The 23,366-nt window shown below is 40.7% G+C and overlaps 1 protein-coding gene across 5 annotated transcripts in view; it reads right to left on the reverse strand.

The window, feature by feature from the left end:
- Positions 1 to 23,366, reverse strand: part of birc6 (baculoviral IAP repeat containing 6) — a 279,832-nt gene that overhangs the window by 220,753 nt on the left and 35,713 nt on the right. For all 5 annotated transcript variants that reach the window (XM_063055540.1, XM_063055544.1, XM_063055543.1 and 2 more), the window contains exons 3-10: positions 18,061 to 18,198; positions 17,178 to 17,371; positions 15,814 to 15,925; positions 15,265 to 15,347; positions 7,677 to 7,899; positions 4,724 to 4,887; positions 4,523 to 4,581; positions 2,167 to 3,564 (exon numbers count right to left, since the gene is read on the reverse strand). In XM_063055540.1, the coding sequence (XP_062911610.1) occupies positions 2,167 to 3,564; positions 4,523 to 4,581; positions 4,724 to 4,887; positions 7,677 to 7,899; positions 15,265 to 15,347; positions 15,814 to 15,925; positions 17,178 to 17,371; positions 18,061 to 18,198 (2,371 nt within the window). The remainder of the gene's footprint in view (positions 1 to 2,166; positions 3,565 to 4,522; positions 4,582 to 4,723; positions 4,888 to 7,676; positions 7,900 to 15,264; positions 15,348 to 15,813; positions 15,926 to 17,177; positions 17,372 to 18,060; positions 18,199 to 23,366) is intronic.

Consider the following 23,366-nt stretch of genomic DNA (forward strand, 5'->3'; position numbering starts at 1 on the left):
CCACAGTAGATGCCATCTCATTGACTTTTCACTCAACCCTGGAACATCTGGACAGCAAAGATACATACATCAGAATGTTCTTTATTGACTCTTGCTCAGCATTCAATACTATCTTCCCCTCAAAACTAATCAATAAGCTCCAAGACCTAGCTTCAAATACCTCCTTGTATAATTGGATCCTCAATTTCCTCACTTGCAGACCCCAGTCCACAATCTCCATCAGCACAGGTGTACCACATGGCTGTGTGCTTAGTCCCCTGCTCTACTCGCTTTACACTTACGACTGTGTGGCTGAGCACATCTCCAATACCATGCTCAAGTCTGCTAATGACAACACCGTTGTAGGCCAAATCAAAGGTGTTGATGTATCAGCATATAGGAGGGAGACTGAAAATCTGGCTGAGTGTTGGCATAACAATCTCTCTCTCAATGTCAGCAACTATGAAGAAAGCATGACAGCACCTCTACTTTCTTCGGAGTTTGCAAAGATTCAGCAGGATATCCAAAACTTTGTCAAAACTTCTATAGATGTGCTGTGGAGAATGGATTGCCTGGTTACATCAACTCCCAACGCAGTAGAATCGCCAAGTCCATCATGGGTACGGGAGGGAACGTCGACTCAGACCATGAGAGGCCTGCTTCAGGCATTTTCATGCCTTACAAGGCGCAGACTGGAAGTCTGTGTGGGGCGCCACTCCTCGCACCATGGGTAAAGCCCTCCCAACCACTGAGCACATCGGCATGAAAGGCCGTCACAGGAAAGCAGTATTCATCACCAGGGACACCCACCACCCACGACATGCTCTCTGCTCACGGTTGCCATTAGAATAAAGGTACAAAAGCCTCTGAAACCACCAGGTTAAGCAACAGTTACTACCCCTCAGCCCTCAGGCTCTTGAACCAAAGGTGATCACTTCACTCAACTTCACTTCCCCCATCAATGAAATATTCCCACAACCTATAAAATCACTTTCAAGGACTCTTCATCTTATCTTCTCGATATTTATAGCTTATTTATTATTGTTTCTTCTTTTCGCATTTGCACCGTTTGTCATCTCTGACTCTGGTTGAATGCCCTCGTTGAGCAGTCTTTCATCGATTCTGTTATAATTATTCTACAGATTGTTGAGTATGCCCACAAGAAAAAGCATCTCAGGGATGTATATGGTAACATAAATGTACTTTGATAATAAAGTTTACTTCGAACTTTGATTCACAGTACAAGTCTGACAATGATCTAAAGTGAGTTGTTTTAAAACAATGTCAAAAAAATTGGGATTGGCTGAGAGTGGAGATGATGAGACACTAACATGGAATGGAAGGAAAACAAACCACTTCATTCCTGCTGCTACCCAAAACCAGTTGGTGGTGCGCAAACATGGACGTGAACTTGGACTCCATCAAGAAACAACATATTGCATTATGACAAATTAATCCAATTTCTATTCCAATAAAAGGAACAACTTAAAAGCAAACAAAATGAGTTCAATAGATCTTAAACAGATAATAAAAATAACACGATAGAAGCAAGATAGTTTAATGTTAACAAAGAATGCATGGCAGCAGTCAGCTTCTTAAATGCAAAATTTGTGGAATTGTTAAACAAGAGAAAATCTGCAGATACTAGAAATCCAGGCAACACACAAAATGCTGAAGGAACTCAGCAGGTCAGGCAGTCTATGGAAAAAAAGTACAGTCAACGTTTTGGGACAAGACCCTTCAGCAGGACTGGAGAAAAAAAAGATGAGTTCTGTGGGCAAAAACGACTTGTTAGTGAGAGATACTAATGCCTTGTTAGTGAGGGTCTTGGCCTGAAATGTGGACTGTACTTTTTTCCCCATAGATGCTGCCTGGTCTGCTAAGTTTTGGGGGGCGTGTGTGTGTGTGTGTGTGTGTGTGTGTGTGTGTGTGTGTGTGTGTGTGTGTGTGTAATTCTTAGTCACATTTTACTTCACATAATCTGCTGACAGCAACTTTAAAGATGACTCAAGTGCACATCACCAGAAGTACCGTACCCAATCATGAATAAAAGTGAACCTGAAATATTTCAAACATTGCACCTGAACCTAAAGTTATATCATACAAGAAACATCAAACTCAATAGAAAAGCATTAAAACTAAAGTATTTAAAAATGTATGAGACAAAGTTGTGAATAAAACTCTTACCATATGTGCAAGCACAAAGTCTGTCTGTTCCAGAACAGTACACCACTGAGATAAAAGGATCTAGTTCATTACTGCTCTCTTTTCTAGGTGGTTCCACTTTAACTAAAGTTTCAAAGTTTGAGAGATCTAAGATTTTTATAAATCCTCCCTGAGTAGTAACCACTAAATGCCCAAGATTGGAAGCATCAGATTTCTTTTCTCTCACAATTCCATTTCTTGAAGTCAATGGAGCTTCATCTATTATTTCCTCACAGTCATCGTCTCTATTATCCAAAACATCTGGTGGAAGTAATATTAGTGAGGTAATTGCATCCTGTGGATCCTTGATATGTTGGACTTTAACAGGCTGCTCTTCTAAAGTTACTATACGTGTGCTGTAGTTCATCTTATAAAGCAGAAGATAACCACCACTCAAAGTTCTTTGCTCAGGCTGGATAATTAGTGGAGTTTGTGCATCAGTGGGCGACTCCTCCTGAAGAAAACCAATGTCTGAATTAATCCCAATGGTTAGGTTGGATTCTAAATCTCCTTTACTTCTGTTACACAATGCAGAGTTCAATTTATTTAAATTATTCAAGGCCTCTACTTGACTTATTGCACTCAAGGATGTAACAGGACAAGTCCGTAGTCCTATCAAGAGATGAATTCCATCAGCACAGGGTGTAATAGAATCAATGTGGAGATTCTCCTCTTCAGTAAACTTTGGCAGCCGCAGACAATGGACAAGGGCACCAGGTTTTGGAACCACTGAGCTCCATTTATCAGAGTCTACAGAGGCAAGATTAGCTGCAGCATCTGCAAACTGTTGAATATATGTCATGGGTGGGTCCTGCAACAACAGTTGTTCTTGGCTATCCAATTCCATTTCTATTATCTGTGGTACTGTGAAACCTTCATCATGTAAACCTTTACCTACTAAATTGTTCATTTGTGCAAAAACTTTACCTGCCTTTTCGTCTGACTCTTTAATGCTATAAAGCAATAATAGAGGCAAAGTCCTTTTTATTATGGGTGAACTTAATTCAGAGTTACTGCCAGATTCATTGTCCATAGTCACTTGGTCAGATACACTTTCACCTCGAGTCCTGCTTAAAGAGTCCAAGGACCTACGTGACTGAGTACTTATTGGCGAAGAAGCAGCGGATTTGTAAGATAATAAAACTCCTGCTAATAAACAAGGAAAGGGAATGTTGTGCTGCTCAGTGTGCTTCTCCTTTGTTTTTTCACTCTTGTTATTGATAGTGGACGTGTTGGCACCCAGCTCCTCCAAATCCTTAACTGTATCCTCAAGAACAGTTGCCACTATTTCCCACTGAAGTTTTTCAGGTTGCTGCAGAATACTCAATGCCGTCACATCTATACTGATGTCCATGCTACATTCCTTCTGAGATGTTTGCCCTAACAAAACAAAATTCTCAGGTTATTATAAAATAATAACACAACTGCAAGAACAGTAACATCACCATGATATAACAATAAGAGGGTAGAACTATCACATCAGTTTTCAAATTTGACATTAACATGGCGTCGAACGACCTTTGCTCCCCTCAAATGGAAGACATGCAACTCTCTCCAAAGCAAATTGTGGTATACATCTTACTGCACTATCTCAATCTAAAATCATTTACCATAAGTTTCTACAATTTAAAGTGTACATGTAGACATTATATACCAGCAACCCACTTTTTACATCATCCAATTCATTTAAAGAGTGAACAAAAAATAAAGAGGGGACAGTAGCTAATTAGCACTAATCAAGCTCACTCAAAAAGCAAAGCAAATGACCACGTAACATTCTGGTAGAGGGATAAATCCTGTCCAGAACAATCAGGAAATCTCCCCTGCTCTTATCCAAGGAGCACCACAGGATCTTTTATGTTGGCCCAAATGGCAAAGAGCTGCAAAATAGCACATCCAATAGTGCATCATTCCCTCTGTCCTACACTGGAGCTGTGACTGAGGTAATTTTATAGCACAAAAACACATAGTCCATCAAAAGCGCTTTAAAGTTAAATCAACCCACACTGCAGTCATCAGATGTGCCTACACAGGAATGAACTTCGACAGCATGCACTCGCTGGAAAAGTCTTATGGTTTCAGATGAAGAGTTGTGTGCTAGTCTGGCATTACATGCTTTCACTTTCCACAGATACAGTTAACACATTTTTAATGAAATTACTAGCAAAAATTAGATTATTCCCTTGAGGCCGATAAAAACCCATTCATCACAAGAGCTGATGCAGGTTCTGAGTAGCTCTAAAAATTCTCTGCTGCATTGAAGTATGACTGGCAGGAACCCAACACCAATAACAAGTAATGACAATTTGCAAAGGGAATGTTCCAATTTTGACCATACCTGTAGCTGAATCTGTTCTGGAATGCTCTTCACTGTCAGAATCTTCCAGCTGATCATCACTTTGAGAAACAAGACACATTGATGAAATACATTCCAAAGCAATACAAGGCAATTGTAAGATTGTTTGGCACTTTATCATGAAAGTAAGCTGAGACAACAGTTCATGAAATACAAATTAAAACTTTTATGTTAGTTTATTACCTGTCACCTTCTAATTTTGGTATGTCAGAACAACTGGAAGAGTCTTCCAACCATGCTAGAGACGGCCTCTGGGATTCACTAGCTGACCCATGTTCTACCCCAGGCAAAGAAATCAGCCTCAAAATTGCTGCATCATATGGATTGATGTCAAATTTCAAATGAACCTAAGTTTAAAAATAAATAGAAATGTGGCTCAATATTCTGGTACAACATTCGTGAACTCCATTCCATATTGCCAAATTCGCAGAAGGCAAGTTCCAAAAACAATTCTTAGGGTTGGTAACCATTAAAAACATGCAAATGCTATATTCTTTAAAAGGAAGGTATATCACTACAAGTTTTCCTCCAAGAAGCTGGTTTCAAAGTACCAGCGGACAGGCTGCGAGAGAGAAATCTATCCTCAGTTCAAGACAGCATCCAAAGATTTAAGATGGATTCTGGCTTTGTTTCTGCAAAAATTAACAGACATTACTCTTGGTACTTTATTCCATTTGCAAGCTTTACTGGAGAGTCCCTGCAGGCTTCTTCTTTCATGGAAGGGACTCTTGACAATTTAATTTCATGTGTAAATATTTGACTCAAATCAAACTGCTGCAGTTTTCCCAGAGTTTTATATTCTCTTTTACTTGAGCAGTGCCTCAGGAGTAAAGGGTAGCTTGCTTTCATCCTGGCTCTGTGGATTCCGAGGCAACTAATGAGAATTACTTGGATGTTCAGATTCTGCCGTGGACGGGGTAAGTGGCTCGGTCTTTTCTCCAAGCTGCATGCTCCTCAAAACACCAAAGTTCTCAGTGCTACTCCAGATGTTCTTTCCACACTGCAATTGATCATTGGACATAAACTGATGTCAGATTTCAAGAGCTAATGCAAGTCTGTTTGCTTTCATAAGGAAGGTCGTTGGACATTTTTGAAGCATTCACTGTCCCCAGTTAATATGCTGCCCTGATAGAGCTCAGAACTGTTTGGGTAGTCTAATGTAAATGATGTTGCCCATTCAGAGATAACTGTGTGGTTATAGCTTCCATGTTGGGAATTGCAACTTGGGAACAGCACAATCTTCCCAGTCTGGAGTACTTCGGTATATTTTGAGTACTTGCTGCAAGTAGCTCATATATATGAACTGTAAGAGTAGGAATCACTACTACTAGTCCTGCTAGTGGTGAGCTTTATTGGATTTAAGATCTTGATCGTCACATAAACTTAACCTCCAATAACAAAGATTACACTGGGACACTGAAGCCAGTGATAAACTGCATTAATGACTACAAGATGGCTACCAAATAATGGGAAATGGCCTCATTGTGGGTCTTTATTGTCAAAATGAGTGGGGGATGAGTAGTACAGTATAATCAGTAGGGGCAAGCTGGTAGAGAAACTTGGTTTGTTGTGTTCAGTCCAACTTCAGATATTAAAATCTCTTATCACTATATAGACAACTATTTTATTTGCATCTCAAATCTAGTAAATATCTGCTTTTTTGAGCAAGTTTTACGGCCAAAGATCAGGCAACTAGAGCAGTACTGGTATTTTTTCAAGAACACATGACAAAATAGTATGAGAGATTTAGGAAAATCTCCCCTTGCTAAGGGAGCTAGGGCTTTACTCTTTGGAGAGAAGGAGGATGAGAGGAGACATGATAGAGGTGTACAAAATAATAAGAGGAATAGATAGAGTGGATAGCCAGCGCCTCTTCCCCAGGGCACCACTGCTCAATACAAGAGGACATGGCTTTAAGGTAAGGGGTGGGAAGTTCAAGGGGGATATTAGAGGAAGTTTTTTTTTACTCAGAGAGTGGTTGGTGCATGGAATGCACTGCCTGAGTCAGTGGTGGAGGCAGATACACTAGTGAAGCTTAAGAGACTACTAGACAGGTATATGGAGGAATCTAAGGGGGGGGCTTATATGGGAGGCAGGGTTTGAGGGTCGGCACAACACTGTGGGCCGAAGGGCCTGTACTGTGCTGTACTATTCTATGTTCCTTCCTCAAGATAGTGTCATGGGACTTTTTGCCTCCCATGGAAGCTTTCAGTTCACATTTCATCCTCAGTACAACATAATACAAATCATGCTTTGAATTCATCTCTAAACAAAAGAGATTCACGACCTTCCAACTCAAAGCTGGAGAGCTAGCAGCAAATCATAGTTGACTTTGGTAACACAAATTTACCTTGAAGTGTCTAAAACTAAATTTTCTGCATATAGATCAAGCAGCACCTAAGGATAGAAAATGCTGGGAACATCTACGGAAAGCAAAACAGAGCTAATGTTTCAGATCAAAGAGTTTTCATAGCATGTTTTTGATAAAGGGTTGTTGACCCAAGACGTTAATTGTTCTAACATTTCCTGTTTTAATTTCAGATTTCTGAATGTACATTGAACCCATAAACACTATTTTATGACTTTTTTTGCACTAATTTAAATATTAAAACTGCAGTTCAGCTTTTTTCCCCTCTATTATGTACTGCATTGTAATGCAAAGACAACAAATTTCATGCCAGTGACATTAAACCTGATTCTAATTTTCAGGACACTGGGTAATATGTGACTCGTTACCAACATAAGCAGCACAAATGCGATGCAGTGATAACCATCACAATACGCGTACTTTTCCTGGGTTCTGATAAATGATGTTTGCATGTAAACAAGCAAATATAGAAGTGAAAGGTAGCATGGAGAAAGAAACTGAAAGCAGAAGAGCAGTAATTTTCAGTAGCCAATTAACTAACGACCAGGTAAGTGACAAATGAATCAAAGAAAAATTAATCAAAGAACTTGAGAAAGATTCACAAGGACATTGTACAATACAAATACTGTGGAGAAAGACCATCATCCTGGCCGGTTTTGCAATCATATGTAATTAGTCACTTCTCCACTGCCTACTGACTTTCCCCATCAAACTGAAACCTTTAAGAACATACGCTGCAGCATCAATGAAGTCAATCATAAAAAATACCTTCATTATTTTGGAAACGTCCCATACACAGATCTTGCCATGCCTTGTTGAAGCAGCTAGGAAATGAGGGCAACTTCCAAAGCCAACACATGCTATTCGATCAGGGACATCTATGCTGGGAAACTGTGCAGGACTTGTTGCCAACGTAATGGACAGTGGCACGTTTTGTGTGTGTTCACCTTTCACAAATGGACAGTTGGGAGAATGCCGCTCATGTTCAGACCTATGTCATATGTATTAAACAAAAGTAAAAGATGTCAAGAATGCAGATGTAATAAGCAAAATAAAGATAACTTACAATTGCTATTTTGTGAAGCTTAATTACGTTGTTTCAATAGTGGCATAATATTTATTACATTTGCAACAGCAATATTTACTGACTATAATCTTTGTATTTAACAACAAAACACTGCAATGCAACATCAAGCTACGCAAGAAATGTATTAAGATTTTAGGAAGTTAAATTAAAACAGCACCCTTGAGGATTATGAAGAAGCCAGAAAAAAAAAGGGGAGGGGGAGAATTAGGAAAGATGGTGGCCATGAAAAGCCCTTGGAAAGTAGGATTGAAGAAAATCCCAAGGCATTCTATATATACATCAAGAGCAAGAGGATAGCTAGGGAGCAGATCAAGGGACCAATCAAGGATAAAAGAGGGAACATGGGCTGAGGCAGAGGATGTGGGCAAGTACTTTGCCAAGGAGAGATTACCAGTGGGTAAGTGTTTACCAAGGAGGAAGACATGGAGGGCAGGGGGATCAGTGTGAAGTGTGCTAATGCTCTGGAGTATTTCAAGAAAGAGGAAATAGTGTTGGATCTATTAAAGAACATTAAAACCTGTTGGGATGTACACCAGGTTACTGAGGGGCAAGAGATGAGATTGCTAGGGCCTTGACCAGAGGACTGGCTATAGCTAAGTTTGTTCCATTATTCAAGAACGGAAATAGAATAATCTTGGAAACAACAGACCAATGAGTTTCATGTCAGTAGCAGGGAAGTTACTAGAAGATTCTTACGGATAGGATGAAAAGCATTTGGAAAACCATGGCCTAATTTGGGACAGTCAGTATTGCTTAGTGCAGGGCAAGTCCTGTCTTAATGAATTGATTTTTTTTGGGGGGGGGGTGGTGAACGAAGGTGCTTGATGAAGGTAGAAGTGGATGTCATCTGCATGGATTTTAGCAAGGCATTTGATAAAGTTCCCTTATTCAAGGCTCCACCAGAAGATTAAGATTCAATGGATCCACAGTGAATTGGTCGTTAGGATTCAGAACCACCTTGCCCATAGAAGACAAAGAGTAATGGTCTTATTCTGGCTAGAGGTCTGTGATGAACGGTGTTCTCCAGGGATCTGTACCAAGACCTCTGCCTTTTGTGATTATATATAAATGACTTGGATGAAAATATGTATGGCTGAGTTGGTAAGTTTGCAGATGGTACAAAGATCAATGTTGTGGATGGAATAAGATTGGCAAGGGATACAGTGGGACACACTGCAGATTATGGGTGGAGAAATGGCAGAAGGAATTCAACCTGGCCAAATGTGAAGTGTTGCACCTTGGGAGATCAACTATAAAGGGAAATACACTTAATCACAAGACCCTGAATAGTGTTCATGCGCAGACATTTTAGGGTTTGCATCCATTACTCCCTGGGAGTATCTACACAGGCTGATAGGGGTAAAGGAGGTGTAATACCCTGGTAAAGATTTTACTGCTAATGTTGAAGGTATTTCATATAATGGTCTTTCTGTAGAAGTAGTATTTGGGTTACTGTTAGAGATAAGGGATGCTTAGGAATGTGGGTCATCCAGTCAGGAAAGTGGAACAGGGAAGTGGTTCTGGAGAAGGCTGGAGGAGCGGTTTTGTGACCAACTCTTCTCCCTCCTGCCATCTGGCAAAAGGTACCGAAGCATTCGGGCTCTCACGACCAGACTATGCAACAATTTCTTCCCCCAAGCCATCAGACTCAATACCCAGAGTCTAGACTGACATATACATCATTTATTATTATATTGTAATTTGTCCTCTACTGTGCCTATTGTTTTATTATTTATTGTACTGCTCTACACTGTTTTGTGCACCTTATGTAGTCCTGTGCAGGTCTGTAGTCTAGGGCAGTTTTTATGTTGTTTTACGTAGTCTAGTGTAGTTTTGTGTTGTTTCATGTAGCACCATGGTCCTGGAGGAAAGCCGTTTCATTTTTACTGTGTACTGTACCAGCAGTTTACAGTTGAAATGACAATAAACTTGACTTGACCTGAACTGAACATCATTGGTGGGTCTTTGTTTGGCGGGAGCTAAAGAGAGAAGATTCTGGAGAGACCAGATCATAGGATGGAGTCCAGGCCTGGAGGTCTGCCAAGAATCGGTGAATATGGCTGTAGGAAGATTTGAGCTCCAATCTGTGCACATGTGACTGATTAATTATAAAGGGCCCTTTAGTTTTTTTTTCCCTTTCTTTTCATTACTAACTCTTTGGCTAAGTTAACTTTCACAAATATACTTTTTTATAATTGTATGCAGTATGTGATCTGTTATTTTATGCTGACTGGCTATTGCAGGGCAGTAAATCACACAGCATTCACACAAACTGGGGCTTGGGTGGGCGAGACATCCCAATCTCACAGATTTGGCAGGACCAAAGTTGTATACACCTTAGAAGTACGAAACTGGAGAAAGGTGGGTTTATCACCATGGAACCCAGCGACAGTTAGCGAGGGGCTAGCCAGCTGTATTTCCAAAGATGCCCAGAAAAGGGGGTGTGGGGGAAGGGGTGGAGTTTCAGAGGCATGCTTGCCTTTAATCAGTCAAGGTGGTGAATTCCAGAATTGAGGAAGTTATGTTACAGCTTTATAAAACTCTGGTTGAGTTGCATCTGCAGTATTACATGCATTTCCTGGTGCCCCATTATAGGAAGAACATCAAGTCGTAGGAGAGGCTGCATAAGTAGTTTTCTAGAATGCTGCCTTGATTACAGGGCATATGCTACATGGAGAAGATGGATAAACTTGGTTTGTTTTCTCTGAAGCAGCAGAGGCTGAGGGGAGAGATCGGACAGAAATTTAGAAGCGTAGATTTAGCATACAGCCAATATCTTTTTCCTAGGGTTGAAATGTCCAACATCAGAAAGCATGCATTTAAGGTGAGCAGATTAAGTTCAAAGGAGATGTGCAAGTTGTTTTAAATTTTAAACTGAGAGGAGTAGGTCTCTTGAATGTGCTGCCAAAGATGGTGGTGGAAGCAAGTATGATAGGGATGTTCAAGAAGCTCTTAGATAAGCATGAGAATGTGCAAGAAATGGTCATTGCGTAGGTAGAATGGATTAGTTAGTTGGGCATTTGATTACTACTTTAATTGGTTCAGCACAATATCATGGAGTGAGGGGGTGTTCCTGTAGTGTACTGTTCTATATTCTATAAAAACAATGGTTAGAAATAAATCTGACTTTTGTTTTACACAATGTAAATTCCAACCATGAATCACAAAGCATAGAATGATATAAATAGGTATTTAGGAAAGACGCAAAATATCCTACGTACCAGGGGAGGGAAAAAAAAGGTCTGCAAAGTAGCTCAGATTTTTCATCTACTTTTGGTTGCTGATAACTTAATCATGTTTTCGTATAACTGTAAATGTAATAGCAGTAAGGTCCGCTATATATTGTGTGAGTAAACTGTCTTGAATGCATCGTATAAATTCCCCCTACCCACCCAGGCCCCCTGCTCTCTGGGTAGCTCAGTCAATACTAGGTATAACTGATTTGGATGTGAGTGCAGAAGGCTTGATCAGTGAAGAAAGCTATGATAGATTACAAGGGACTCTTGAAAAGTTACAAGAGTGTCAAATAGGTTTCAACATAAATAAATGTCTTATTGGAAAGTCAAATCAGCAAACAACTTATCTTGAATGTATGCTTTACACCTGGGCAGCAGAGGAACGCTGTCTCATTCGAATGTATCCATGTATGGTCTGAATGATAATTAAACTTGATTTGATACTATAAATGATAGGGCACTAAGGAGTGTGAAGGAAGAGAAGGAGCTAGGAATACAGAGGCATAGTTCTTTGAACGTCCTGTCACAAGTAGACAGGGTAGTGAGAAAGGTGTTTAGTAAACTTTCATTAGTCAGGACACCGAGTACAGAAGATGGGACATCATGTTACAGTTGCACAAATTGTTGGTCATACTTAAAGTAACATTAAAGTTATGGCCACCCTGTTATATCAATGATGTGATTAAACTGGAAACCGTGCAGAAAAGATTTATGAAGATGTCGCCAGGACTAGAGGGCCTGAGCTGTAGGGAGATGTTGGTCAGGCTCGGGCATTATTCCTTGGAGCACAGGAGAGTAAGAGCTAACATATGAAAGGCAAAGATAAGGTCGATGGTAACGACCTTTTCTTCAGCTTATGGGAGACCAAAATTGGGACCATAGATTTAGGGTGAGGGAATAAAGATATATAACCAACTCAAGGAGCAACTTTTCTCCCCCTCATGCAGATGGTGGTGAGAATATGGAACAAGTTACCAGATGATGTGGATCAGGCAGGTACAACAGAATCGTTTAAGCAGCTCTTGGATAAGTGCATGGAAGGATGGGGCTTTGAGGGACATAAGCTGAACATGGGAAATTGGGATTCACTGAGTGAGCACGTGCTCAACATAGATGCTTGGGCCTCCATCCATGCTGTATTGTTTTATGAAGTCAAAATAAAGGCCCTGATTTAGACTGTGCTATTCTGTTGAAAGCAGACAAATAGAACAAGTACATTAAATCTAACGTGATCATACCAATAAAGCAGGATAAGTGAAACAAGTAAATTAGGGGAAAAGTATTGATTAAGAGTATAAAACAAAGGTTGAAGTTTTAAAGGGCCACATTATTGCAACAAGATTTGTGTTGATTGTAGACAAATAGTATAAGAGAACTAACTGAGTAGCTTGGTCTATGAGACACAAGCAATAATAGTAGCTTCATCTGCAAAAGAGATGAAAAATAAAAAGCAATTTCCAAAGGAAGAAAAAAGAGGCCAGGGACACTGGCACAGGCAGGGACATACAGATAGACAACGAAAATACCAATTGCAACATATTGTCAACTGGACACATCAGAAGAGACCTGCACATAAGTCACTCAAAGGGTGGGCTTCCTAAGCAGCGACTATCATCTAAAGTTTTGTTTTGTACTGGCCACACGTTATGTAATAAATCAGTTGACTTATAACCAGTATACCTACATCCACTGTAGTTTGTTGTAGTCATGGACAATTCTTTTGAATGACTGAATTTTCAACATTTAAATTCAAACAAAACTATTAGACCACAAGACCATGAGATAGGAGATTTAGCCTACTCAGCCCAACGAGTCTGCTCTGCCATTCCATCATTATCCCTCTCCACAGTCCACATGGATTCTCTAAGGTCTACATGGACTTCAGTAAGGCATTTAACAAGGTCCTGAATGGGAAGCTGGTCAAGAAGGATCAATCGCTCGGCATTCAGCATGAGATAGTAAATTGGAATAAACATTGGCTTTGTGGAAGAAGCCAGAGAGTGGTAGTAGAGGGTTGCTTCTCTGACTGGAGGCTTGTGACTCGTGGTGTGCCGCAGGAATCTGTGCTGGGCTTTTTGTTGTTTATCAACTATATCAATTTTCTGGATGATAATGTGGTTAACTGGATCAGCAAATTTGCAGATGACATCAAGAAAAGGGGTGTAGTGGACAGTGAGGAAGGTCATCATGGTTTAAATGGGCTGAAAAATGGCAGATGGAACTTAATGCAGACAAGTGCACTTGGTAGGACCAACCAGGATAAGTCTTACACAGTGAATGGCAGGGCATTGAGTGTGGGAGAACAAAGGGATATGGGAATGGGAGGGAACATCGACTCAGACCATGAGAGGCCTGCGTCGGGCATTTTCATGCCTTACAAGGCGCAGGTTGGGAGTCTGTGTGGGGCGCCACTCCTCACACAGACTAGAGCAATGTGTGGTTAAGTGCCTTGCTCAAGGGCACAAACACACTGCCGCAGCTGAGGCTCAAATTAGCGACCTTCAGATCACTAAACGATCGCCTTACCACTTGGCCACGTGCCCAACACTATGATATGGGAATACAGGTCCATAATTCATTGAAAGTGGTGTCACAGGTAGATAGGATCATAAAGAATGCTTTTGGCACATTGGCCTTCATAAATCAATGTATTGAGTACAGGAGATGGAATGTTATGAGGTTCTATAAGACATTGTTGAGGCCTAATTTGGAGTATTGTGCGTACTTTTGCTCACCAACTTACAGTTAAGTTGTAAACAAGGTTGAAAGAGTACAAAGAAAATTTACAAGGATGTTGCCAGGTCTGGAATGATTGAATAGGTGAGGGCTTATTCTTTAGATCACAGAAGATTCAGAGGAGATTTGAGAGAGGTATACAAAAATAGATAAATGCAAGCAGGCCTTTTCCACTAAGGTTGGGTGGGACTACAACCAGAGGTCATGGGTTAAAGGTGAAAGCTAAGGTGGTTAAGGGAAAATGTGGGGGAATGTCTTCACTCAGAGTGTAGAATGAGCTGCCAGCACAAGTGGTGCATGCAAGCTCGATTTCATCGCTGAAGAGAAGCTTGGATAGGTATATGGATAGTAGGGATATGGAGGGCTATGGTCCCAGTGGAGATCGATGGGAGTAGGTAATTTAAATGGTTTTGGCATGGATTAGATGTGCCAAAGAGCCTGTTCTGTGTTGTACCTCTGCACGACTTTCCTACCTTCTCCCCATAACCTTTGACACCCTGACTAACCCAGAACCTACTAACTGGCAAGATTTCAGTCAAACAACAGGAATTCTGCAGATGCTGGAAATTCAAGCAACACACATCAAAGTTGCTGGTGAATGCAGCAGGCCAGGCAGCATCTCTAGGAAGAGGTACAGTCGACGTTTCAGGCCGAGACCCTTCGTCAGGATAGTGTCCTGACGAAAGGTCTCAGCCTGAAACGTCGACTGTACCTCTTCCTAGAGATGCTGCCTGGCCTGCAGATTTCAGTCAACAGCTTTTGTCTATGGGTGGCAATACATCTCCACAAAAGGAAGTGCAAAGTGCTCCTTCCCTCTGCTGGCCTGCACCCTTAGGCAAGGTGTAGCACCTGCTTAGACCCTCCCCCCACAATCAGGGTCATGTGAAGCCAAGGGAACAGATGGTGAATGGTCATGAGCAGCTGATGCACATCACAACTCCTGGTTGTGCAACCACTGACACCAGGCTGATGAGTATTGATAATAACTAGGGCCACCCGACTTGTCAAGACACATTGCCCAGAAGGTGCAATGGCAAACCACTTCTGTAGAAAAATTTGTTAAGGACAATCATGCTCATGAATAAGATCATGATCACCCACATCAATACGATATTGCACATAACGTTGATGATGTTGAGCTTTTGTCTGTCTCTTGTTCCCCTTCCCCAGTATCAAGTATCCTTACAATTTTATTATCAACCTTTGAATTAGGAATGCTGCATAAATATTCTAATGACTTCAACCAACTCCATTTTAACTTCATTAATAAGCACACGGAATGTCACAACTCACTTACCAAGGTTCATCTGTGGGCTCCCAGCATACTAAGCAAACACTACATGTAAAACACATGGCCCGGTCATCTCCAGAGGAAGCTGGCTAAATAGAAAACAATACTGGACCTAAGTTCATTCAATTAATAGCACTTGCTTCAAGTATCAGAAGTCTGAGACAGATTTAAAGAAGTTTTACAACTTGATTGGATGATGGCACAGTTAGAAGAAACAACTGATTTTACCCTCTCAGGGAATAATGTATTAAAATGACTGCCAACTTGACTAAATAACTCAGTATAAACGAGAAGTGGAAAATGGAAGTTCAGAACCAATTCTATTCACAACTCAGTTTTGAAATGACATTTAGGTGAGATTAACTGAGATCAAGCACAGCAGTACAAGATCAAGGTTAACTACTTCCATCACTATAATTTTTGCTTTTCCATATCCTGAACAGTTTTATATTTGTATTATTTCAATAATTCTCCCAAATACATAGTTCTAACAATAACAAAACCCAAAGAAAGGCAACAAAATTTACAATTCTAGTAATGAATTTAAGAACTTACTTGGTGATAGAATCCTGCCTGAGCCATTGGATCGGGCTGAGCCCATCTGTATCCTACATGTGGCCAAGAGGTGAAGGTTTCTCGTCGGTTTGCCTCACTATACATTAGTGACCTAATGGAAATTAAAATTTATTATATTGCAAAATCTTGAGTAATATGCATTTTCTTTGACTGCTGCTCAATTGTCACTTGCAAAGCTTCTGTAACACTGCAAGGATCAGCTACTTCATTTTCCAGTTTTTATCTATCTGCAAGGCATTTACCTAAATTACGATCTGGAAGAATTTTAAAATATTTTTCCTCAAATCCATCTTTACTGGAGCATCCCACAGCAATGGGTTTTATACAAGGAACAGGATTAAATGAAAAGAAATAAGATAGTACAGAAAACTAAGTGCATTCTATTGATTCAACACAAGCAACAAGTATTTTTATAAAAGAATAAGTACATTCATAAATAACACTGTCACAATTTGGATTTGATGGTAAACTGCTCCATTCTGGCACCAGCTATCATTTTGGACATTGCAGAAAGGCCTAGATATTGAGAGCTGATTGTTGGCCTGAAAGTGCAAGATGACCTTTTTTCACACCCCAGCAATAGAAAGCTAACTTACGTGCACAAGACAAATAATTGCTAAAGTCATCGCCAGTGAATATACAAAGAAACATACAGATCAAGAGATCTGTCCTTTGAGGACTAAGATGAAGTCAATAACTTAATACCAATTTTATGATTTTAATCAAGATGTGCTCCAAAAAATAAATGTTTATTGTATTTAACAATGAATCAACAAAACATAAGCTATTATTTTCTATAATTCTTTCAGCAATGGTTAAAATACCACTATGATGAAAAAATGCTCAAGATCCTTAACACATGAGATTCAGTAGATGCTGGAAATCCAGAGTAAAACAGACAAGATGCTGAAGGAACTCAGCAGCTCAGGCAACATCTATGCAGAGCAAGGGTCCCCTCAACCTGGGGTTCACTGATCCCCCAGATAATGGTAGGGGTCCATGGCATAAAAAAGACTGGGAACCTTTGATGTAGAAGAGAGTTCATGTGTCTGGCCAAGGCACTTCATCAGGACTCAAGATCCTTAGTGTCTATGATTGATCTTATGGAAATACTCTTTCCAAACACTGCTACATCAAGAAATACGCAAGATCAAAAAATCTTCAACATCCTATCAAAACATGACCAAGATAAAATCACAACTTTTTTTTTTGCCCAAGACTTGTTTCTTTAAAAGCACTTCTAAAAATTCTGTTTGCTTCCAATTGGTTATGTAAAGCTTGATAAAATTAAGGAAATTTAACGTAACTTGGTTCTAGCTCAAGAATCACACACCAACTCATACCTGTCCACTGAGCGACCAGGACCCACGCCAAGTTCAGGCCGTGCACTCGGCAAGAGGTAGGATAGCCTATCCATTACAGATGAGGCTACAGACAGGGCAGAAATATTATGATTGGTCTTTTTCAACTCATTTACAATGGCATTAGCAACTGACTTCAGAGTATGATGAGGAAGATGAAAAGTGACTGTTGCCCACTGCAAAAACAAAAAAAAATGTGTTACTGAAATCCCAGAGAAATACAGATTCGGCATTTCAGAGTTTCATTAAAGTCTAAGATGAATCCATTACCCTATCCCAATTGTTAATTGTATCGTTTATCTGATATTTACTGAATACCAGACACTGAAAGGTCTGGATAGAGTGGACATTGAGAGGATATCTCCACTAGGTCGGAGAATCTAGGATCTGAAGGCACAACCTCAGAATAAAGAGATGTCCCATTAAGGATGACATGAGGAGGAATTTCTTCAGCTAGAGGGTGAAGAATCTATAAACTTGCTGCCAGAGAGGAAAGCCAGGTCATTGGGTGTATTTAAAGCAGAGATTGATATATTTTTGATTGTTAAGGGGGTTAAGGGTTAGGGGGAGAACGCAAGAGATAGAAGTTGAAAAAAAATAAATCAGCCATTAATCAATTGATGGGCCAAATGGCCTAAATACTCAAGACAATGGGGGTGTGAAATGCTAACAGGAGAGAGGAACAAGAGGACAGGATTCAGTTAATTTGTAGCACCTCATCTGATTAAGGAGGAGCAAACCAAAGGTGAGATAAACCATTAAATTAAAGAATGCAGTGAAGAAAAATCAAACATTAAAAATGTACTTTCATTAAGATTTCACCACAGCAGCATCTTTCAGAGATTTTCTTTTAGATTCTACTCACTTTTGCGACTTTGTGATTTGCTGCTGTCTCGTGTGAGGTATTTTGCAGCCCTTCTTTCAACTGTGTGATAAATTGATCATATCCTTCTATATACGAGACTTCTACCTTCTCCAGACAAGCAGAGAGCAATTGCTGGGCCTGTATATGTAAAACACAGTACAATAATTAATTTAAAAAATCTATAGGATTCTTAAATATTTCAGAGTTTAAAAAAATTAAAAGAAAAATATTGCAGCACTTCCTGGTATAAACAACTAAAAACATACACCAGTTTCAGTGAATAGTTGGACTCTAGAGAGTACTATGGCACAGAGGGACCAAGGGGTACATGCAGTTGCAAGAAAGAGTTTGTGACCCTTTGCAATTACCTGATTGTCTACATTAATTACTCAAAATATGTTCTGATCTTCATCCAAGTCACAATAACAGCCAAACACAATCTGCCTAAACTAATAACACACAAACAATTGAACTTTTCATGTCTATATTGTACACATTGTTTAACAATTCACTGACGAGGCTGGGAAAAATACGTGAACCCTTGTACTTAAATAACTGGTAGAACCTCCTTTAGCAGCAATAACCTTCCTGTAGCTGCTAATCAGACTTGCACAACAGTGAGGTGGAACTTAGACCATTCCTCCATATAAAACTGTCTCAGTTCATATTTCAGGGACAGCCTTCTTCAGGTCTGGATTCTGACCTGGCCATTACAAAACACAAATTTTCTTCTTTTTAAACCAATTCTGTTGTTGATTTACTCGTGTTTCAGATCATTAGCATGTTGCATCATCCAACTTCAATGAAGCTGGATTCTCCTGTAAAATATATTGATACAATATTGAATTCATTGTTTCCTCAACGATTGTAAGCCATCCAGCCAGAGGCAGCAAAGCAGCCCCAAATCCACAATGGTCCTTCCTCCATGCTTCAGTTAGGATGAGGTTTTGGTGTTGGTGTGCAGTTCCCTTTTTCCTCCAAATATAACAATGTGCACTTCTGCCAAAAAGTTCTACATTTGTCTCATCTGTCCACAGAACATTGTCCCAGAAACTAAGTGGAACACCCAGGTGATCTTTTGCAAACTTCAGATATGCAGAAATATTTTTTTGGAGAGCAGCAGTTTCCTCCATAGTGTCCTTCCATGAACACCATTCTTGTTGTGTTTTTCTTATAGTGGACACATGAACAGAGATCTTAGCAAGTTCTAGAGATTTCTGCAGATCTTTTGCAGTTACCCTTGGGTTCTTTTTCACCTTCTTCAGGAAGTTGGATGATGTAACAAGAATGATCCAAAACACAATAGCAAATCAACAACAGAATGGTTTAAAAAGAAGAAAATTTGTGTTCTGAGAGGAAGGGATTTCAATCAGATCCACTGCCCGATTAGAAAAGACAGCAGGCAGGTCGAAACAGCAAATTGGGATTGATTAGCAAGAGCAAATTTATTAAAGGCGGGGCAAGCACAGTAGCCATCATCTGAGTGGACAGAATCAGAGTGCTGATCTTGAGGCTTCAGCTCTTCGAGGTTTCAGTGAAAAGGGTTCCATCAGAGAAAGCAAAGCGAAGAAAAGAAAAGCTCTAGGTTAAGTTTCTTTTATTCCCGCTTCCCTTCTTTGCCTGGCATCTCTACTGTCCGAGCTGAGCAGATACAGAGTAGCTAAATGCTCCTCTTGTGGGATGGGGGAAGGCAGAGAGGTCTCCAGTGTCCCTGATAACTACAAGAAGTGCATCCAGCTGCAGTTTCTAACAATCCACGTTAAGGAGATGGGGCTGGAAATGGATCAACTCCGGATCACTCAGGAGAGTGCGGGGGTGATAGATAAGACATATAAAAGTAGTCACACCCAAGGCGCAAGACACAGAAAACTGGGCGACATTCAGGAAGGGGAAAGGGGTTAAGCAGCCAGTGCAGAATACATCTGTGGCCATCCCCCTCAATAACTCAATAACAGGTATATCACTTTGGATACTATCGGGGGGGGGGGGGGGGAATGACCTAACAGAGGGAAGTCACGGTGGTCAGGTCTTTGGCACTGAGTCTGCCTCTGTGACTCGAAGGGAAGGGATGGTGGCGGGGGGGGGGGGGAAAGAGAAGAAGAGGCACATTAGGGAATTCATTAATTAGGGGAACAAACAGGAGGTCCTGTGGGCGGGAAGTGCCAGGATCTGGAAATTACGAATCAAGTCCTCATCGTTCTTAAGTGGGAGGGTGAGCAGCTAGAACTCATGGTCCACGTACGTGCCACTGACATGGGTAGGACAAGTGATGAGGATCTGCATAGGGAGTTAGGTGCTAAGTTAAAGGCAGGACCTCTAGGGTTGTGATCTGAGGATTGCTACCCGTGCCATGTGCTAGTGAGGCCAGAACTTGAAAGGTTATAGAGTTTAATAGTTGCAGGGTGACTTGTATCCTAATCTGTGTATATTTCAATGGAAGTATCATCATAGGAAAGGTGGATAATAATGCTGAAGATGAGGTAGCTGGTTTACAAACAGAGGCAATGTGCAGTGAAGAGAGACTGTTGATAGGGCAAAATTGCAGTCAACAGGATGAGTTGCAACGTAAAAGGCAGACAAAACCGAGAAGGGTGAATACAGGACTGAAGGTATTATATTTGAATCCGCGCAGTATTCGGAATAAGGCTGATGAACTTGTAGCACAGTTGCAACTCGGCAGGTATGATGTTGCTGGCATCACTGAATTATGACTGAAAGAAGATTACACCTGGGAGCTTAATGTCCAAGGATACACGTTGTATCAAAAGGACATGCGGAAAGGCAGAGGGAGCAGGATTGTTCTGTCGGTAAAAAATTAAATAGGTGAGATAGGGTCAGAAAGTGTTACATCATTGTGAATACAGCTAAGGACCTGCAAGTGGAAAAAGACCCTGATGGGAGTTTTACCAGACCCCCAAACAACAGCAAGGATGTCAGAATCAGGTTTAATATCACGAATTTGTGTCGTGAAATTTGTTAACTTAGCAGCAATAATGCAATACTTGATAATAAAGGAAAAAAGTCAATTATAGCAAGTATCTGTATATTAAATAGTTAAATTAAAAATAGTGGAAATAATATCAAAAAGTGAGGTAGTGTTCATGGGTTCAATATCCATTTAGGAGTCAGATGGCAGAGGGGAAGAAGTCATTCTGAAGCACTGAGTGCGTGACTTCAGGCATCTGTACCTCCTTCCTGGCGGTAACAATGAGAACGGGGCATGTCCTAGATGATGAAGGTCCATAAAAGAAGACACCTTTCTGAGGCACCGCTTCTTGAAGATGCCCTGGATACTACGGAGGCTAGTACCCAAGACGGAGCTGACTAATTTAACAACTTCTTGTAGCTTCTTTCAGTCCTGTGCAGTAGCCCCCCCTCCCCCCCATACCAGACACTGAATCAGACTGAATGCTCTCCATGGTACGTCGTACAGAAGTTTGAGTGTTTTAGGTGACAAACCAAATCTCCTCAAACTCCAAATGAAATATAGCCACTGTGTCTTGCCTTCTTTACAGCTGCATCGATATGTTGGGACCAGGTTAGATCCTCAGAGATATTGACACCCAGGAACTTGAAATTGATCACTCTCTCCACTTCTGAGCCCCCTATGAAGATGGTTTGTGTTCCCTTGTCTTACCCAACCTGAAGTCCACAATCACCTCTTTGGTCTTACTGACACTGACTGCAAGGTTGTTGCTGCGACACCACTCAACTAGATGTTACATCTCACTCCTGTACGCCCTCTTTTTTCCATCTGACATTCTACCAACATTGGTTGTATCATTCATTTGGATGTGGTCTACAAATTACAACTGAACATAGAAAATGGACGCCAAAAAGACAATGTTACAATAGTCATGCAAGATTTCAACGTGCAGGTAGTTTGGGAAAATCAGGTTGGTGCTGGATTCCAGAAGGGAGAATTTCTACAATACCTACAAGATGGCTTTTTACAGCAGCTTGTGGTTGAGCCCACTGGGAGATAAGCTGTTCTGGATTGGGTGTTGTGGAATGAGCCAGAATTGATTAGAGAGCTTAAGGTAAAAGAACCCTTAGGGGTAGTGATCATAATATGATCGAATTCATCCTGAAATTTGAGAAGGAGAAGCTAAAGTCAGATGTGTCAGCACTACAGTGTGGTAAAGGGAATTACAGAGGCATAAGAGAGGAGATGGCCAGAATTGAGAGGAAAAGAACACTAACAGGGATAACGACAGACCAGCAAAGGCTGGAATTTTTGGAAGCAATTCAAAGGCACAGGATATATGCATCCCAAACAGGAAGTACTATTCTAAAGGAAAGATGACACTATCATGGCTAACCAGTCAAAGCCAACATAAAAGCCAAAGAGAGGGGATATTATAGAGCGAAAATTAGAAGGAAGTTAGAAGATTGGGAAGATTTAAAAACCAACAGAAGGCAACTAAAAAGTCATAAAGGTAAAGATGGAATATGAAAATAAACCAACCAATAATATTAAAGAGGATACCAAAAGTTTCCTCAGATACATAAAGTGTAAAAGAGGCAAGAGTGGATATCAGACTGCTGGAAAACGAAGCTGGAAAGGTAGTAATGGGGGGCAAGGAAATGGCGGTTAACTGAATAACTATTTCGCACCATTGGAGACACTAGCAGCATGGTGGAAGTTCCAGGTGTCAGGAGTCATGAAGTCTGTGAAGTTACCATTGCTAGAGAGAAGGTTCTTAGGAAACTCAAAGGTCTGAAGGTGAATAAGTTAGCTGGACCAGATAGTATACACTTCAGGGTTCCGAAAGAGGTGGATGAAGAGATTGTGGAGGAATCTTTCACGAACCACTAGTTTCTGGAATGGTTCCAAAAGACTAGAAAATTGCAAATATTACTCCACTCTTCAAGGGAGAGAGGCAGAAGAAAAGAAACTATAGGTCAGTTAGTCTGACTTCGGTGGTTGGGAGGGTGTTGGAGTCGACTGAGGTGGTCGTCTTAGCGTACTTGGAGACACATGATAAAATAGGCCACAGTCAGCATGGTTTTCGCAAGGGAAAATCTTACCCGACAAATCTGTTGGAATTCTTTGTAGAAATAACAAGCAGGATAGACAAAAGGAGAATCGGTTGATGTTGTGTATTGGATTTTCAGAAGGCCTTTGTCAAGGTACCACACGAGGTTGCTAACAAGCTATGAGTGCACAGTATTACAAGAAAGATTCTAGCATGGACAAAGCAGTCATTGATTGGCAGGAGGCAAAGAGTGGGAATAAAGGGACCCTTTTCTGGTTGGCTGCCAGTGACTAGTGGTGTTCCACAGGGGTTTGTGTTGGGACCAAT

Source organism: Mobula hypostoma, chromosome 8 (genome assembly GCF_963921235.1).
Source record: "Mobula hypostoma chromosome 8, sMobHyp1.1, whole genome shotgun sequence".
Taxonomy (NCBI): Eukaryota; Metazoa; Chordata; class Chondrichthyes; order Myliobatiformes; family Myliobatidae; genus Mobula; species Mobula hypostoma.